The 21,122-nt window shown below is 37.2% G+C and overlaps 1 protein-coding gene across 2 annotated transcripts in view; it reads right to left on the bottom strand.

Annotated features, from left to right (window-relative positions):
* LOC121314958 (carboxypeptidase Q-like) overlaps window positions 1-16,336 on the bottom strand; it is a 147,101-nt gene extending 130,765 nt beyond the window's left edge. Inside the window, exons 1-2 of one of the 2 annotated variants that reach the window (XM_041248757.1) lie at window positions 16,256-16,336; window positions 14,335-14,798 (exon numbers count right to left, since the gene is read on the bottom strand). In XM_041248757.1, coding sequence (XP_041104691.1) covers window positions 14,335-14,764 — 430 coding nt within the window. In that variant the 5' untranslated portion in view covers window positions 14,765-14,798; window positions 16,256-16,336. Of the gene's footprint in view, window positions 1-14,334; window positions 14,799-16,251 lie in introns of both variants that reach the window. The other variant, XM_041248758.1, reaches the window with a different exon arrangement.
* Between the last annotated feature and the right edge of the window lie 4,786 nt (window positions 16,337-21,122).

The following is a 21,122-nucleotide window of genomic DNA, read 5'->3' on the forward strand; positions in this document are numbered from 1 at the left end:
GCATGACAAATTATTATTGTAATAGTAGCCAAACCTTGGCACACCTGTGTAATTGTATTTGTAATTGCCATAGAATTGATCAACTACAGTTCAATTACACACATTTCCAAGCTTACTCATACACAATTCCATGTTGTGTTTTATATTGAAGCGGCGAATTTTCAACTTCAGGTCTCCCCTAATCCTCCTCATTCTTTTAAGCCCTGGGATTAGCCTACCTGCTCTTTGCTGGACCCCCCCCCCCAGGCCACAATGTCTTTTTTGTATTGTAGAATAATACTGATAATTAAATACAGTACAGTCTCACCAGTGCATTTACAAAACTTCATCATTACTTCCTCTTTGACTATGTAACCAAGCATTCTGTTTGCCTTTTAATTGCTTCCCCACACTGTCTGGTAATTGAAAACAAAATATAAATTGTTTCTAGATGTTATGACAGTAAAATTTCAAAGTCATTCTCACAGTGGGATCCAGGGATCACTGGGGATATGCAAAAGCTGGTTCCAAGGAAATTATAGAAACTTCTCTTTTGTAAAACAGAAAAATGTTCTTTCACTGCTGTGTTGAGAAACAAGCCTTGCTACACTTACAGATTTTATATAGTAAACATTTTTCTTTCGCTGCTGTGCTGTGTTGCCTTTTCACAGTTTTTAGAAATATTAAAACGTTTTGATTAGAAGTCTTTTTCTGTGTCCTCAGTTTTTAGTTTGGGGGTCCACATCCAAAGTTATTTTTAAAAAGGGTCCAACCGAAAAAAATGTTTGAGAACCTCTGGTGTATACAATAACATGGCATCAACAGGTGTGCCCTTTAAGGACAGAGAAACAAAAATTGAATAGAATATTAAAGTGCAATATATCTGAGGTAGCAGTCAAGCAGTAAAACTAATTCTCAAGAAGAAATGACTTCACATAAAATATGCAGATTGAGGAAAATTGATGAAAATGAAAGGGTTAACAAGTGACTGTATTACAAAACCTACCATTCATTTTATCCTAAATTAGTTTCTTTCAGAATATGACATTTAAAATAATAAGATTAGACTGTGCCTTCCTTACTGCTGCTGGAACCCATGAATCACAAAAACCAAATTACAGCACTTTAATGAACATGGAATTATTATCTAGGAGAACTGTCAAATAGATTGTGAGGCAGACTACAGTTCAGAAAATACTGGGGTCACAGTCCTGATAAATGTGATCATGTAACAGTTCCACTGTATGTAAAAAGAGTAAAACATTACCACTAGCAGGACCCCCACCCCCAAAAAAACCAAAAAGTAAATATTGGCATTAAAGACTCATTGGTAGAAATCCAATATACCCAGTTTGTGATTAATAAGGATACGATGACAAGAATAAATGACTAGAGAGAACGAAGAATAACCAGCATTAGGTTATGTACTGTAAGCCGCATGGAAAATTACATATTTGCAATATATTGTATGAACACAAATATATTACAGTTGAATAGCACAAGCTTGTATATAAACAAAAAAAGGTTTACACTTACCAGCAAATGGGACCTAATGAGTTTAAATTCATTCATTTGAACCTTACTGCTTTCAGTGAAGAGCAATGCAAAACTACATAACCTTATTATTTGAAGTATTATGAACAATCAGTAATATGTTCTTACACGAGAACTTTCTTGGTCAGATTAAAACAATTAGAACATCACAAGTGTGTACTGTAATTGTGTAACAAGTAAGTAGCACCTTCGGTGGTTAAGCCACCACAAGGAAAATGCTATATTGTCCTCGACTGTGTCTGGACAACCTGGCTTTAACATTGGTTCACACTGAGCTGAGATTTTAGGATGTCCTTTTTTTTTGCTGAAGTTACATTTTCAGTTATTATCTAATATGATCCAGCCGTTGATCAAAAAAGCTGTGTTGACACTCATTTTGTCCTTTCTCTTCTGATTATTGTTCTGTCAAAGTTCAATCTCAGTAATTCTGTAATTCAAGCTCCTTCCCCATACCACGACTGCAGAGAATTTACTTTACATTTTGTAAATAGAGGTTTTAGGTTTTCAGAATGATATTTCACACAAGTGTTGAACTAATCTAAAACAGGTTCCATTTACAGGTTCAACACAGGGTAGTGCAGTTACTTCCAGTAGTGCACAACTACTTCCCTGCAGGGATGTAAATCTTCCCACTACTGGGAAAATAGGAGGGACGTACACAGCTGGGAATTTCTGCAGTTCCCAGTAGGGAAATCATTTCACAAGGTGAGCAGGCAGGTATAAAGTTATTGCCAGAAACACAAAATAATATTTGACAAAAAAGCAACACCAGAACTGCAAAAAAGATATACAGAATACAAATAAAAAGGATATTACATGTATAAAAGATTATGAAAATAACTAGGACAATTTTCATTGTATAATATTCAAGTCTTTTGATTATATTATATATATCTATATATATATATATATATATATATATATATATTATAGATATATATACTTATATATAGTGTGTCATAGTCAGTTTTTTTGTCCAAAAGTTTGAGTACACTTGCTGGAAACTAGGTTTTTTTTTCATAAATTGACAATGTTTTGCGTCGTATACGTGTCTGTAAATACTTGAAAATGAAAACACATGTTACAATATACAAAACATAAGGAGTATCAAAGCAATGTTCAAGAAAACTGAAAATTGTCTCTAAATCTTGGATTCCTCAAAATAGCCATCCTTTGCCTTAATAACAGCCTCACGAGGTTAACAAGTTTCAGCAGGAAATCACCCGACATGTCTTCCCAGCTCTTCTGCAGCAATTCCCAGAGATGTAGGGCACTTGTGGCTAGCTTTGCTTTGACTCTTCTGTCTAGTTCGTCCCATACAAGTTCTATGGGATTGCGGTCTGGAGACTGGGCAGGCCAGGTCATTAGATTGAGTTGTCCTTTACTTTCCTTCTTTGCCAGATAGTTCGTGCACAACTTTGAGGTGTGTTTCAGGTCATTATCTTGCTGAAGAATGAAGGACTGCCCAACTAGCCCTAATCCTGATGGAATAGCATGCTTTGAAGTATGCTATGACAGCCTTGCTGGTTGAGCTTGCCATGGACTTGGTAAAGATCACCAACTCTGTCACCAGCAAAGCAACCCAAGACCATGACACTGCCTCCTCCATGCTTGACAGTGGGAACCACACATGCAGAACTCATGCACTCACCGTCTCTGCGTCTTACAAATACTCTGCAGTTGGACCCAAATATTTCAAATTTTGACTCATCGGTCCATAAAACCGACTTCCACTCCTCAAACGTCCAGTTTCTGTGTTTTTTGGCCCAGGCAAGTCTCTTCCTCTTATTCTGCACTCTTAATAATGGTTTCTTTGCAGCAATTCTTCCAGTTAGGCCAGCTTCACGCAATCTCCGCTGAACAGTTGATGTTGAAACATCTGTACCTCTAGTAGCATTTAGCTGAGCTTGCATTTCAGGGGCACTTAATCGCCGGTTTCGCAGACTTGTGACTCGAATGAACTTGTTCTCCGATTCTGAGATCACCCTTGGCCTACCTGACCTTGTTCGGTCCTCATGAGTGCCAGTTTCTTCAAAATGTTTGATGGTCTTGGTCACACAGTTACAGACACTTGCAAAGTTCTTGCGATTTGTCTTAAAGATTGACCTTAATTTCTTAAAGTAATTACAGACTGTCTTTTCTCTTGCTTACTGAGCGTATTTTACCATTTTCTGCTCCTTTACATTCAGGAATGACAAACTTGTGCCTATGCTACCTATATTTATAGTAATCATGGACCCTCACCTGTTAACAATAATTGGTGACAAAACGTTAATTAGCTAACATGCTAGTTAACATTGAACAAAGACACTTTTACACTTAGGCCAGTGTTCTAACACCGTGTTATACACATTTCAGACTTTTAACTGCCTTGGGCTTCAGACTGAAATCCCCTTGTTTTGGGTGACCATTTCATTTCATTGAAATTAAATTTTTGAATGCAATTCACTTATGATTATCAGCTTATATAAGTACACATATCATATAATGAAATATTAAGTGTTTATAGACAAGTTTATACAGTTAAAAGGTGTACTCAAACTGTTGACTGGTACTGTGTGTGTGTGTGTGTGTGTGTGTTTGTGTGTGTATATATATATATATATATATATATATATATATATATATATATATATATTTATTTAGGGAATTTTAAATGGCACGTATTTTAAAAGGTGAAATTATTTTAACCAATGTGTTGATCTTTGGAATATCTTCTATTTGTGACCCTGGGAAATTTTTGTGGTTCAGAGATGTCTGCACAACATGGCAGTGCACGAAACCCTTGTTTGCACTGCAACTTGGCTTACATTTTAAAGCTGTATGCAATTTGGACCGTGACTACCTGGGGATATTTCACAATATATTTAATGCCATTTGTAATAAAATATCTACAGTTATGGCCAAAAGTTTTGCATCACCCTAAAGAATTAACACATTTTGCTTCATAAAGTCGACTGAAGCCCACTGAATAATATTACGTTAACATTGAAATACATACCGCTTTGACGTTTTCCATATACTTAACAAAAAACTGACACAAATTGAAAAAGGTGCCATTTTAAAATCTAACATGAAATACTGTACTACTATTATGGCTTCCGGTAGACTTCTGCGGTATTATTTTGTTGTTGCCAACCTAAAATAAAGATTTATTATTTATGTATTTAATTTTTTTTATTATTATTTATTTATTTTTTTTATTATTGTCGCTTTTCCTCCCAAAACTTTAAACTGCTCCTATTCACATGGGGTGTAACCAATCAATGTGAAACTTGGCAAAAAAAAAAAAAAAAAAATTGCACTCCTGCATCAACCAAGATGGCGGACTGATGCATTTTTTGGTAAAACCTTTCAAAATCTTCTTATTGGGAACCGAAGTGAACCAATTGATCTGAAACTTTCTTCACGTAGTCAGCAACCAAGTTTCAAGTTTGCAAAGCATTAGTTGCTGCGATAAATTTTACTACCAAATTTACCAAAATGCTTGTTTGCAAACCGTTAACTCTTAGGCATCATCCTGGGGACAATGGAATTCAAATACGGCAAAATGGCGTTCTTTCATAAAACAAGACAACGGCCAGACCTATGTTTCGTTCTTAAATTTAAAACAGCTTCAGTTGTACACGGTTTAGTTGATTAATTACAAAGTTGACAAGCATCATTCTTGTGTCAATACAAAATTTTTCAAAAATGGTGTTTATGTGTAAAGCAAGATGGGTGCCTAACGCATTTCTTTAAAATCCTTTCGAAATCTTCGGTCAAATTTAAAACTAGCTTATAAATCCTTAAAATGTGCAGCTAGGTTAATGGTTATTATGGAACACATACAGGAAACCATATGTGCTCTATCTACTAAAATGATCTTGCCTTTGACCTCTGAACTCTCCTTTAGTTAAAATGTAGAACTAGCTTATAACTCCTTACAGAGTGTATATAGGTTAATGGTTACTATAGAAGATAGGAACCCATATATGTTCTATCCAAAAATCACCTTGCCTTTGACCTCTCTAAGGTCAAATGAAAACTAGCTTATAACTCCTTACAGTGCACATAGGGTTATGGTTGCGATACAACACATTTAGGAACCCATATAAGTTTTCTTTCAAAACTTACCTTGATCATGACCTTTAATCTCTCCTTAAGGTTACATGTAAAATGTATTTATAACTCCTTACAGTGTGTAGATAGGGTCATGGTTACTATGGCATCTAAAGTTATAAAGCATTGTGAGATAATGAATTAGTATAAGTTTCAAAGTAGGCTATTTCACATTTGTACAGGCCTTGCAAATATCCATCCATGATTCTGTAACTGTTGAAAACCACAGCTTTATATAGATGCATTAAGACTAAAAAAGATATCTATACAAGATATTCAATGTAATTAATAAGCAAAGCTAGTATATAGTGTATTTTGACACAACAGGAGATCAACTATCTGTTTGAACAGGAGCTTTTGATGACATGTGCCTACTACAACTGGTCACAGGAAATATTCTCTCCAAAACAATTAAATACTGTTAATGCCTGAAACATGTCAAAACACACACTCTATATAGTATCTCAGAAGTATGAAGGAGGCTTTTAAAACGTCACGGAAAAATCTAAATATATTGAATTAGTTTCAAAAAATAATTATGTACAACAAATATTAATAAGGCATTATAGATAAATTATACACTACACTATAACATGTGTCCTGTGGGATTTCAGATTGTACTGTTGTGGCTGTGAACCCCTAAAGAAATAAAGTCTCTCTGGCTGCTGCGCCAAGCATTGAAAAGGTCACTATGGGAGAAAGCTCTAAATGAGGTCAAATCAAACAAGGTTATCACAGAGTTTCAGATTCTCCAGCGAATCAGAATTCCACAGCAGAAATTATACTTGATGCACATAACTGTACAGTAAGCTTGTGTTCCTCAAAGTGTTTCCCGTGAAGCCAGGCCATCATGCCCCCGGCAGCTGTTCTTAAATTATGGGTCGTAAACACATTTCTAGCGGGTCGTAGAGTGGGAAAATAAATAAAGCTTTAAACACGTTTTCCAACAAAAGCGTCAAAGACCTCTGCCATACAATCAACTAACTGAATATCTGCATTTGCTCTGCGGTCGCCCAATCATAAGTTAGCTGGGTGGTACATAAAATATATATATATAAGTATATATATATAAAAGTATAAGTATATATATAAAAATAAGTATTTGGATATCCCAGTGAGCACAGCTGGATCAATAATCAGGAAGTGGAAGCTGCATCACACCACACAGGCACTGCCAAGCAAAGGCCATCCCTCAAAACTCAGCGCTCAAACATGAAGGTGACTTGTGAGAGAAGCCACAGAGAGGCCAACAATCACTTTGAAGGAGCTACAGAGTTCAGTGGCTGGGAGTGGAGTAATGGTGCACCAGTCAACCATATCAAGAGCTCTGCATAACACAGGCCTGTACGGGAGGGTGGCAAGAAAGAAGCCGTTACTCAAAAAGTACCATCTGAAAGCATGTCTGGAGTTTGCCAGAAAGCATGAGAGTGACTCAGCTGCGATGTGGGAAAAGGTTTTGTGGTCAGATGAGACCAAGATAGAGCTTTTTGGCCAAAACTCAAAGCGCTATGAATGGCGCAAACCTAACACTGCCCATGCCTCAAGACACACCATCCCTACAGTGAAGTATGGTGGTGGCAGCATCATGCTGTGGAAATGCTTCTCATCAGCAGGGACTGGGCATCTTGTTACAATTGAAGGAAGAATGGACGGAGCAAAATACAGGAAAATACTGCAAGAGAATCTGCTTCAGTCCGCTAAAAAACTGAAGCTTGGGAGGAAATTCACCTTTCAGCAGGACAATGATCCCAAGGCCAAAGCAACATTGGAGTGGCTCAAGAACAAAAAGGTGAATGTCCTACAGTGGCCCAGTCAAAGACCTGATCTCAATCCCACTGAGAATCTGTGGTAATATTTGAAAATTGCGGTCCACAAGCGTCGTCCAACCAATCTGAACAACCTGGAGCAAATCTGCCAAGAAAAATAGGCCAAAATCACTCCGACACTGTGTGAAAAGCTGGTACATACTTACCCCAAAAGATTTAAAGCTGTTATTGCAGCGAAAGGTGGCTCTACCAAATATTAATGTGTGGGGGTTGAAAACTTATGCAAGCAAGATATTTCAGTTTTTTTATTTTTTCTTAAAAATATTTCCCAACATAAAACCAATGTCACCTTATAATAATTGATTTTGAGTTTCAGTGTTTTAAAATAAAATATCAACCAGAACAAAATTTCAATGTATCATTTGTAATTCAGTAATATGAGAGAATTGGTCATGGGTCTGAATACTTTTGCAAGGCACTGTGTGTGTATGTGTGTGTGTGTGTGTGTGTGTGTGTGTGTGTGTGTGTGTATATATATATATATATATATATATATATATATATATATATATATATATATATATATATATATATAGGTGCAAATTCTATTCTGCGGGTACGTTATAGCACGGTGCTGCCAGCAAACAGCCAAGTAAGATCAATTTATGCCCATGTCAAAATTACTTTTTTGACATGACCACAAGTCTACACCAAATAAAAATGACAGACTTTAGCCTATGTGTGTACTCACCTCTCATGGGAAAAATGATAAAATGATAAAAAATGTACAGAAACTGGTACTGTCAGACGACGTGTTTGACCTTTAATGAAAGGATTGCCTTTCATTAACCTTTACCAATAAAACACGTTATTAATTTCCCAGAAAACAGGTGCTCTCTGACACACTGATAAGTGGGAGACAACTGAGAAAGCTTTAGAATGAATGCATGCTCTTTACAGTTCACCAGCCATGGAAACAAATTCTGCAAAGCACATATGGTAATGAAGTACATTTGTGGCTGCTTTGAATGTATCTCTGTCACTCACATGCATTGTAAAATATATAGCACCATTAAGGAATTAACTATACTGTTACAGCAGTTGACTGCTAAACTCAAGTGACCACTAATACAGGTTCTATTGTTTATTGTAAATTGCATATTGTAATCAGTTTTTAATTAGCAGTGATAAGTCTTGGTATTGCATATTTATGTTTTTGGATATTGTATTACTACTTATTATTTTTAAACAATTTTTAAATGTACCGGCAGATGTAAAACATATAATTGCATAAGAGATGTTGTTATCCTTTTCTTAAAGGAATGCATATTTTCTTTACAAAAAAAGAAAAAAAACATACATGTTCTTATTTTTACAAACTTCCACAACTATTTTGTTAAACACATAAGTATAAATAAATGTCACTAGGGGCTGGTTTTACTGTAGTACTGTAGCAAAAAAAAAGTTTTAAATAATGTATTTCAATTAATTTTATGGTAACTGATCATGATGTCACCACTACCTATCTGATTAATACAGTCCCTGGCTACAAACATCTCAAATATATTATTTAAGTAAGGAAAGTAACCTTAAATGTTTTCAAAAGGTCAACATTTTGATACAGAAATGCAGGCAATGGTACTGTGCAAGTACAATGGTGTGCAATTTAAAAACAGTAATCCTTGTCCAAGGGACAAAATGCTAGAAAAAAATCTACTTGTTCTTCTTAATCTACTTGCCCTCTCCCTGTCACACAAAACACACACATAGAAAATTTGAATATAACTTGTAAGATTTTGGTTTTATTTAACAGTGAACACAATCCATCAATTAGGGATTAACAGGGGTGGATCTAGCCTTGTAGTTTGACTGGTTCACTAAATTCTTCCAAGAGACACAAAAGGTTCCCTGTGACCCCACCTCACCTCAACAAATTTATAACATACTCTTAAGAACTTAAGAACTTAAGAAAGTTTACAAACGAGAGGAGGCCATTCGGCCCATCTTGCTCGTTTGGTTGTTAGTAGCTTATTGATCCCAAAATCTCATCAAGCAACTTCTTGAAGGATCCCAGGGTGTCAGCTTCAACAACATTACTGGGGAGTTGATTCCAGACCCTCACAATTCTCTGTGTAAAAAAGTGCCTCCTATTTTCTGTTCTGAATGCCCCTTTGTCTAATCTCCATTTGTGACCCCCCTCTTTTTTCAGGCTGAAAAAGTCCCTTGGGTCGACACTGTCAATACCTTTTAGAATTTTGAATGCTTGAATTAGGTCGCCACGTAGTCTTCTTTGTTCAAGACTGAACAGATTCAATTCTTTTAGCCTGTCTGCATATGACATGCCTTTTAAGCCCGGAATAATTCTGGTCGCTCTTCTTTGCATTCTTTCTAGAGCAGCAATATCTTTTTTATAGCGAGGTGACCAGAACTGCACACAATATTCAAGATGAGGTCTTACTAGTGCATTGTACAGTTTTAACATTACTTCCCTTGATTTAAATTCAACACTTTTCACAATGTATCCGAGCATCTTGTTAGCCTTTTTTATAGCTTCCCCACATTGTCTAGATGAAGACATTTCTGAGTCAACAAAAACTCCTAGGTCTTTTTCATAGATTCCTTCTCCAATTTCAGTATCTCCCATATGATATTTATAATGTACATTTTTATTTCCTGCGTGCAGTACCTTACACTTTTCTCTATTAAATGTCATTTGCCATGTGTCTGCCCAGTTCTGAATCTTGTCTAGATCATTTTGAATGACCTTGGCTGCTGCAACAGTGTTTGCCACTCCTCCTACTTTTGTGTCGTCTGCAAATTTAACAAGTTTGCTTACTATACCAGAATCTAAATCATTAATGTAGATTAGGAATAGCAGAGGACCTAATACTGATCCCTGTGGTACACCGCTGGTTACCACACTCCATTCTGAGGTTTTTCCTCTAATCAGTACTTTCTGTTTTCTACATGTTAACCACTCCATAATCCATGTACATGTGTTTCCTTGAATCCCTACTGCGTTCAGTTTGAGAGTTAATCTTTTATGTGGGACTTTGTCAAAAGCTTTCTGGAAATCAAAATAAACCATGTCATATGCTTCGCAATTATCCACTATCGATGTTGAATCCTCAAAAAAATCAAGCAAGTTAGTTAGACACGATCTCCCTTTCCTAAAACCATGTTGACTGTCTCCCAGGACCCTGTTACCATATAAGTAATTTTCCATTTTGGATCTTATTATAGTTTCCATAAGTTTGCATATAATAGAAGTCAGACTTACTGGTCTGTAGTTACCTGGTTCAGTTTTGTTTCCCTTTTTGTGGATCGGTATTACGTTTGCAATTTTCCAGTCTGTCAGTACCACCCCTGTGTCAAGAGACTGCTGCATGATCTTGGTTAGCGGTTTGTAAATTACTTCTTTCATTTCTTTGAGTACTACTGGGAGGATCTAATCCGGCCCAGGGGATTTGTTTATTTTAAGAGCTGCTAGTCCCTTTAACACTTCTGCCTCAGTTATGCTAAAGTTATTTAAAACTGGATAGGAACTGGATGACATGTGGGGCATGTTGTCAGTAATCATTTAATATATTTGCTATTTTTTTTTCTTCATCTACGATTTTGCCATTTGTATCTCTTAAACATTTAATCTCCTCTTTGAATGTTCGCTTGCTGTTGTAATATTGGAAAAAAATTTTGGAATTGGTTTTAGCTCCCTTAGCAATGTTCATTTCTATTTCTCTCTTGGTCTTTCTAACTTCCTTTTTGACTTGTGTTTGCAGTTCTGTGTACTCTTTCTGCGTACTTTCTTTTTGGTCCTTTTTTAATGCTCTGTAAAGTGCCTTTTTTCGCTGAATATTTTTTTTAATTGATCTATTAAACCATTTTGGCAATTTAGTTTTACATTTAGATTTGTCTACTTTAGGGATGTAATTGTTTTGCGCCTCTAGTACTACATTTTTGAAGAACAACCATCCTTCTTCTGTGGGTGTTTTCTCTATTTTACTCCAATCTACTTCTGTTAGTCTCTGTTTCATACCTTCATAGTTTGCTTTTCTAAAATTGTAAACCTTAGCTTTAGTCATTACTTTTGGGGTTTTAAAAAACACTTCAAATGAGACCATGTTGTGGTCTGAGTTTGCCAGTGGTTCTCTGACCTCTGTTTTAGTTATTCTGTCTTCGTTATTTTAAAAGACTAAATCAAGGCATGCCTCCCCTCTAGTCGGTGCCTTGACAAATTGTGTTAGGAAGCAGTCATTTGTCATTTCCACCGTTTCTATTTCATCCTTTGTGCTACCCACCGGGTTTTCCCATTTTATTTGGGGGAAGTTGAAATCCCCCATTAGTATGGCTTCTCCTTTGCTACACGCATTTCTAATGTCATTGTATAACAGATTATTGTGCTCACCGTCTGAATTTGGCGGTCTATAGCAAGCTCCTATTATTATGCCCTTTGAATTTTTGTCCGTTATTCTGACCCATATTGATTCAGTTTTATTTTCTTTGTCCAGGTTTAACACCTGGGCTTCAAGACTGTTTCTTATGTATAGCGCTACCCCTCCTCCTCTTCTGTCCTGCCTGTCTTTCCTATACAGTGTATACCCACAAATATTATATTCGTCATTACTCAGTACAGTTTGGAACACATTTGCCAGTAAATTTAAGTATCATACTACGAGTTATTCAAATATAAAAATAGCTTCTGACATTTTTTTCCCCACCCTTTCTCTATAAACCATTACTACTGCTTTTTCAGTTTTGTAACTGCTGAACCCCAGATTTTTAACAGATGTGAACCTGTAAAGTTTCTCTGTATTTTGTTCTGTTTTATACCAAAATGCACGCAATATTTACAGCAGGCTCCCATCAAATTCTGCGGAGACAAAATGTTTTTTTTTTTTTGTTTATTTCTATTATATACTTTTTTAAACAGTACATAAATGCACAGCTATTTTTCCTCATCCAACATAGTGTCCCATGATGTCTAAGTGGAACACTGCTGCGCAGGGTGATCCTGGTTTCATATCCTGATGGCTTTTTTTTTGGGTGGGGGGGACATTCTTTCCAACTAATTGTATTTTTAAATAATAAAATATTGTACCAATAATCTCATATATTATCATTTCCTTTCTATCACTATAAACATATATGTGAATCCTCATGTTTTAATAGTTTCACATATCAATGGATTGTGCATATCCAATTAATAACTAATATTTCTTCTGTTCAAATCTAGTAAAAAAAAAAAATAATAATTTTTTTTAATATTGTGTTTGAATGTAAAAAATATGTAAATATGGTAAATGCCAAACTAGGTTAGCAACACTAAAATCGAAAGAAAAAAAAATCATTACATTTTTGGCCAGGGAAAGTTTGTCTTGAAATGCTTCTAAACAGTAAACTTTACATTGTTTTTAAACATCCCAACAAGTACACGCTTAACCAAAGTGACTCTAAATTACACAATACAATTTTTTCGAATCCGCTAATACCTTAGCGATTATGGTGGGGTTTTTTTTGTAACTTTACTAGATTGCTGTATTTAAATGTCAGGTTCATGTGTTAAGAAAGCAGTATCACTTATTTGCTAATTTACAAATAATAACTTTAGTTTAAAAGATTAGTCTGTGCCTTGCCAGAAGCTCTCTTGGCAGCCATTTTGGGGTTTCTTTGCAACCAATAGAAGATCAGCTTTTTCCACAGCTAGCCAATCAGAAGTGATAGGGGTGGAACATAAACACTTTTTAAAATGTTTGTGTATGAGCTATACTTCCACAATTCAGTTTTCAGAAACCTGCGTGGTTAGAAATATACCCATAGTTTTTTTTCTAGCAACAGAACAAACATTGGAAAAATAAATAAATAAATAAAAACTACTTGTCCGACAGGCAAAGTATAATGGCAAAATGTGTTGCCCCTCACACAAATCTTGTTGTCCCGGGCGTCGGGCGATATGAATTGCACACCCGATATAGTACCAGTAATACATGTTACACAGTTCAGTACAGGTATTCAGCTGTTATAGTTTGATTTTGACATGAAAACATCTGAAGCATTAATAGTATAGTAATCGGACAAAAACAAAACTATAGGCCTACTGCTCATTACTGAAATATCGTTTTGTGAAATGTAGACTAATTATCAACATTTTTTGATAAACCGCACTACCAAATGCAATCTAATTTAAAACCGGACTTGAGACTGCCTCTTGAGGTGGTCTGAAGTCTGTTTCTCGAATATGGTACTAAACACTCTGTAGTGTAGATGCTAACCATATTTAGCATTGTTAATCTTAAAAGCAACTAATACAGATTAAATGTATAGTGTGGACAGGGCCTAAAGCATCTTGTTGCCGCTATAATGCCCCTTTGATGAATAGTTTAACATAACTTGAAGTTGCACATAGTTTATGTAGGTCGAGTGGACCACGCAAAAGGCCTTACTTTGCATACCACATTGTAAGACCTGTGAATTTTTTTTTTTTTTTTTTTTTTAAACAACAAAGTGGCATTTGCCAGCATGAAACAGTACTGTCTGTTTCCAATATGCACAACAGGTACTTAAAATAAATTCAGAGTGCGCTTCACAATTATTTATATTTAGCTAGTGGGTAAAAGTATTTGTAAGAGGAATATTGTAACACAGTGCTTGGTCTTATACTAAGTTTACTTAGGCTCACAGTAAAATCTGGAACAGACATGATCATTTCTAATCAGCCCCATTCCACTCCCAATGGCTCATTTTGGCTTTTTACTGCTTTATAACTTCTGATTGAACTATATGAGTTCACAGGTTATTCAAATACGATATATATGCACCTGCATAAGTGTTTTTGTTCACTATATTTTGCAGTAAATCTAGGTTCATTATGAAAGTGCACATTCACAGACATCACATATTAAACATGATTTTAAAAAAAGACATTGATGGTTCTTACCTGCTGAAGGGGTCCCAATACTGCTTCCCAAACCGAGAATGGCCATGCTGTGATTCCTAGGTTCCAGCATCATGGCAGACTCCTCTCCTCTCACCCAGTGAGGAACCTTGACAGGCTCCAGATGGACATTCTCTAGGCCATCCTGAGTTAGAGCATTGTACATGTACTTGATGGCAAGCTCGAGATTTGGTGATCCACTCAGTCTGTTTCCTATGGTATCTGTGAAATCAGCCAGTCTGTTATAAGATCGGTTTTGAGCTTTGCCACTAACAGCAAGATTAATGATATCCAGAGCAACTTCAGAATACCCAGCTATCTCCCTTGCAGTTTCCTTCGATGTTTTCTCATTAACAGAGCTGGTCGTATCAGAAGTTTTACCACTACACAGTGTAATAAGGTAGGCTAAAACTGTGACCAGAAGTGTATTCATTGTTTTATCCTTCACTTGCTCCTTCCTTAATGACCTATGTGAAAAGGGGGGGAAAAGTATGTTTAATGATCAGTTTTACTTTTGTCATATCACAGATACAGTATATGCATTTAATATAACTGATGATCAAACCACCATCAACTACAGTTTTCATCAAGTCACACTGAAAGATAAAAAGAGCTCACTTGTAGAATTGATTTTATTACTGTGTGGATGCTTTATGGTAACTCTACCCCACAAAAATTGCAAGTAATGTGCACAGATGATAACTACGGAACAATACATTTTCTTAAAGGTAGGGTGGGTGTCCAAATCAGTTTAAGCTTTGATGACCTGTACCTCATGAATGGGAGGTCAAGCAGGCCTACAATTCGCAATGTAACCATCTCTTCCAAAGACAATATGTGCAAAAGTTTATCAAAATCTGAGGAGGTCGAGTGAAAAATTGCTATTTTTTTTTTTTTATTGATTTCATAAGGAATGATCCAATACTTTTTTTTTATTGATTTGGAGAAAAAATGGGCTGGACTGCAGAACAGACACAGACCTCACCTCACATATCTTAAGAAGATGAATACAAGATGATCCTATTTTATTGTACCATGTAACACATTTAAACTGATGCAGCATCTCAGAGGTTTGTATACAGATGCCACTGTCTCTCATTGGCAAGTTTTGGATGCCTACTACAACAATGCAGTCCTGAGATAAAATGCAGGTCCTTTATTGACATGAACTGACTGAAGAAGTAATGATAACAATACAGTACAGTACCAAGGTCACTGAAATTATTTCATGCTGAAACTGCTTTATAAGTCTTTTTTTTTTTTTTTTTTTTTTTTTTTTTTTTTTACTATCTGAAAATGCAAAGAGACAGCAGTGGTCATGACAAAACTGTAGCACATGAATGCCCTTGATCTAGTCCTTGTTTGTACATTTTTGCTTCTTCGGTCACGCTTGTGCTTCGAGTACCTTTTCCTTCAGTAAGCACTAAGAATGTAGTGCAAGCACCATACCTCCTTCAAAAATCGTCAAGCACTGGGAGCTGTGAAGCTGTGCCTGCGTTTCTCATTTCTGTCTTTATTTTGTATAAATGAGGCATATTACATTAAACAGCAGATTATAACTTTGCAAGCAATGTTATATGTACAAGCCTTTTTTTTTTTTTAACCAGAGATATTTTAACCATGTATGCAGTCTTGAACGCCAATAAATTAATTCGTGTACCTGTATCTGTTTGTTCTAAGTCAGCCACTAACCCCAACAACGCAACATGTGGAGCGAGTTAACCTGCTCAATTTTCAAAAAGTAATTAATTTTAATTGTCGTACCGCCAAATAGACCATGCAGACGTTTAACATTAATGACAGAGATATACCTGATCTATGTGGTATGTGTCAAATAACAAACACAGATCTATACATCAGTACTTAAAAGGAAATTGTTGGTTACATGCCAGGTAGGAGTTTAAATAAATATCAACAAACCCACGTATTGCTGTTGTGCACACGCAGTTACTTTACTGCGCACCCCTCAGTCCGGTTTCAAGTTCGACTTTGAACTACGTGGTTCAGTGAAGTAAATATTGGACTATGGGGGCGCGAGAGGGACAAACTACATGTGTTTAAGCATAGTGCTGTCAAAATGCGTTTTTAAAGTCAAATGTATTGTCAATCTCTTCACAACAATATTACGTTATACCAGATCAAATTTGTTAAGGACTGTCAAAGTGCCCTCTCTTTTTAATATATAAGTATACTAAAAAAAATACATGATGCAGTAAATCTTAAAAAAGTCTAATAAAAAATAATTAGATGACATTATTACTATCCAGCATATAAATTGACATTTGTTTGTTATGGTAGACATTCATAGTGTTCCGCGTTTTCAGTTTTTATCTTTAAAAAAAAAAAAAAAAAAAAAAAAAAAATTAAAATAGGGATAAAATCGGTAAAAAAAAAATTAAAAATAAATACAAATAATAATAATAATAATAATAATAATAATAATAATAATAATAATAATCAGTATACACACTTTACATGTGGAATATGATGCGTAGCAGTTCTGGTTTCTGATTAATAATGTCATTGGCATGTATGATGAGCAGTAAATCTGTGCAAGTCGAAGCCACGTTTTCCCAAGTTAGCTGGTACTTTGCGAATGTTTGGGCAATCGCTGTGCTGACGGAAAGGGCATCTGCAAAAGTTCTGGAGATGAAATCGGCACAAAACAAGCCAGGTTTAGTCGCCTTGAAATCATAAAAAGAAAATTGACAGAGCTGGGTGGCGCATATGGGAGTTGAATTCATTAAACGTTGAATTCAAGCAACTATCGAATACATAATTTTAGCATCAGATAATAAATACCACCATTAAATTTTAAATTAATGTATCAAATTTTAAATTTTAACATCAAATAATAAATTAAAGATTGAATATTAAATACAAGTATTGAATGTGAAATACTGCCATCAAATTTTAGAACACGAACCCCCACGAGGTCTGGATTGAAGCCGTGCAAGACCCCTGCATCCTGGGACTGGATTTCTTGCAGGGAGCGGGAACCGTGCTTGACTTACAAAAACGAAGCATTACCATTCCACACCACAGACCTTGTAGAGCTACAACCCTCCCCTGGAGAAGAACTAACACCCCCTGCTTCCCCTGGACAGCTACCACTTCCTGTGTTTCCCCCACCCCCTCCTCTCTCAGCCCCCCGAATCTTGATTCCCTCCTCTGGTTCACTACCACTCTCTGGCGCAACAGCTGTGAGGGACTGTGCCTGGAGCAGCATGCCAGGCTATGGACACTGTTAGTTGAGTCTGAACGCTGGTTCACACGACCATGTTTTGATGACACACTGGCAAACCTGAGGGAGGTACTGCACAGCCAGTCTCAAACAGCACCCTGGGAAGTGTAAGCTGATGCAGAGGGAAGTCGCCTTCTTGGGCCACCGAGTGATGAATGGGATACGGACGGATCCAGAGAATGAGGAAGCAGTTGTCGCTTTGTCCCTGTGGCAAAGTGGTTTGCAGTACGCAGGTGTAGAAATGATGTAGTGCTCAGTAATAAAAACTCCAACAACAGTTCAATGGTGAAAAACTAAACTTTATTAATAGTTAAATAATACGACTGGCTATACACAGCAATATGTACAGCCCAGTCAAAACCCACGGGGTTCATTCCCGAAATAATAAGGGTACACACACTTTAAAACACTTGCCCGATCACCAGTCCAACAGTAAGTGTTCTGGGTGCAAGTGGTGTTATGAATATACAAAAACAGTGCTAACAATGGTGCAGTGCAGTTTGGGTTTAATAGCAACAGCTCCTGAATATTTAGCCATCTACAATGACAAATAACAATAGTTAAATAGACAGACAGTACAACCTAAACACTCACGTTTTCTTTATGCTCCTCCAGGTCGTTTTGTAACCATAACAGAGGAACAGATTGCTTCGCCACATCCCCTGATACCCTCAGTCACGCCCCCTTCGGTAGCGAGTTCAATCACGTCTCCTCCAATCCATGACTGACACATCGCCTACCGCATTAAGGCGATGACTTCTGGTATTGTGACTTCGCCCCCTTTCTGGATGGCCGCTCTCCTACTGAACCTGGAATGAAATGTCAAATCATCCAGTCTGGGGCATACTGTTCCTATTATATAGCGCCCTCACAGGTCGGGAGGGAGATTATTGATTAGGATTTATTCACTGTCTGTCACAGTCCTCCAGTTCTCCACCATCACTGCCCCACTTCACCAGCTGCTACACAAAAAATAGCCTTTTGTCTGGACCGAGCTATGAGAGAGTGCCTTCAGAGCTTTGAAGACGGCTTTAACCTGTGCCCCCATCTTGATACCGCCTGCAACCGGATTGCCCTTTCTCCTGGACACAGATGCAGGTGACTACGGTCTGGGAGCAGTGCTGCCACAGCAGTTGTCGGGAGGAGAGCAAGTTATCACGTATTTCAGTCAGGTAGCCTCGTATCGGAATTCTCCCCAAGTTCACTTGGCAGGTTCTGGAACAGTCCCGAAGTAGCTCCCATTTCCACACAGGTTAGAGTTTCCACAATATTTATTATTATTTGTATAGACTCCGGGCTCCTCTCCTCTATCCTGACCTCCCCAGCATGACCAACTCCCTCAACGACACATTCCCCTTATATACAACAAACCCCACCTGCTGAATCAGTCCTGCACCTATCCCTAGGGAACAGGTGTAGCTATTAAGGCAATGTCTCATCAACCTAGTGTCTCAAGCACATATGCGGTTTTACCTCTCCCAAGATGGCTGCCCCCAACCGGACAGTAAACTTAAGGTCCGTGCCATCTTGGAGAGGGTGGGAGATAGCGCACACCGTGCCGCCCCCGGTCGAGGGGCAACCCTTCATCCCTGAACAAGGGAGAGTACTTTACCCTGCCACATCCAGCATAAAAATGAACCGCATTACCTCTGTCGCTTTACACTTTCTGTAGACTTGTGTTTTCTTCCTTTGTTTTTCTGTATCTATTTCAAACACTGAAAAAATATTCAACCAGCAGCTATTGCTGTTACTAAAATGCAACCGCATCTAATAAATAAAATAAAAATTAAAAAACTATGAGTATTGTGATTATTATTTACGTTAGTCAGAGCATTTATGCTTCTAGAAAATGCAGACAGATTGTGCTTCACTGAGGTGACCATATAGCTCCATGTCCACTGAGACAGTTTGGGACAGTTCAGGCTTTTCAACTCACAACCCAATGATTTGTAGTATGTTTTACCTGTCTCAGGTACCATTCTTTACTTTAAGAGAAGCAGTACTGTGATTTACCAGAATACATTGGGTTGTGAGTTGAAAAGCCTGAACTGTCCTAAACTGTCCCGGTGAACAAGGAGCCACATTGGTCACCTTATCACTGACACGACGAGTTGAAAACAGCAAAGCTCATGAGCAGCGCAGAGTACTCTCCATAGGCAGAATAGTCAGACACCTATTTCACCCACCCTCCTATAATGCATGCGTACAGGTGGACAGTGCAGACTTGATAGATTTTTTTTTTTTCATCTGCAGTTCACATTGAGGTGCTAAACAATATTTATGCACAGTGGTTTAGAGATGCAGCATGGAGTGTGCTGTTGGTTCTAGCAGGAGGTTGGTTCTATAACAGTGTTGACGGTGGCAATAACTGGAAACCATGCCAATGGTGCTGTTCAGTTGGTACTTAAAAGTAAAAATGCTCTTTTAATAGTCATGGAAATCTTAGGAACCGAACCACACTTCTTGTCATCTTTCGGTTTTTCAGTTTTTGTGCAAGGCATTCTTTTTTAAACACATGCATATATCGAACAAACACTGATATGTACTTTTACAAATAGAATTTTGTTCTACATTACCAAAAAACAAGCAAATGAACACAAATAAAATGAATGCAATTCTTAATGGTAAATTCCAACAAAACCCATATCATCTTTATATATATATATACATTCTTTATGGATGACATGCAGCCGATACAACAGTTCAGCAGAGGTAAAAAAAAAAAAAAAAAAAAAAAAAAACCTTTCAAAGTGCAAATGTTCATCTGCTCCTGCACAGCAATGTTGTTTCCATTGATCACTTAATCATTATATTGTACGTGATGTAGAAAACGACACAGGTATCAAATGAGTAAGTGATAAAACAAAACATTTATTTTTTTAATGGACTTGGCAAAAGGGCACTTGCTGTAAGTTGATTAGGAAGTTTAATTCCCAGTAGAACTAGTACAGGATACGAAGGGTGTTTCTAGACGCAACAAGATGGTGGAGGTCAAGCTCGTTTTCCTCAATCATTGTTTTTATGAGCTCCTTTCCCAGGCCGCAGGGACACTGAGATTTGACACAGATCTTTCTCCAGAATCATACAGCTGGCTGGTGATTCATAGTTGGCAGTAAGACAGTCCTAATTTGTGTGGCAACCCTCTCAGGGGTGGTCAAACGGGGCACCAACACCCAATTCCAAGTTTGGTTTTTCATTTAACCTGTTTCTGTTGATCCAGCAGGTGTATGTATCTGTTGGTCACAAATACCTTTAAAAAAAGACGGGCGTGGATCAGAAAACCAGTCAGTATCTGGTGTGACCACCATCTGCCTCATGCATCGCGACACATCTCCTTCGCATAGAGTTGATCAGGCTGTTGATTGTGGCCTGTGGAATGTTGTCCCACTCTTCAATGGCTGTGTGAAGTTGCTGGATATTGGCGGGAACTGGAATACGCTGTCTTAAACGTTGTACCAGAGCATCCCAAACATGCTCAATGGGTGACGTGTCTGTTGAGTATGCAGGCCATGGGGAAGTGTATTGTCATGCTGAAACATGAGGTGAT

The sequence above is a fragment of the Polyodon spathula genome, chromosome 4, assembly GCF_017654505.1.
Source record: "Polyodon spathula isolate WHYD16114869_AA chromosome 4, ASM1765450v1, whole genome shotgun sequence".
Classification (NCBI taxonomy): Eukaryota; Metazoa; Chordata; class Actinopteri; order Acipenseriformes; family Polyodontidae; genus Polyodon; species Polyodon spathula.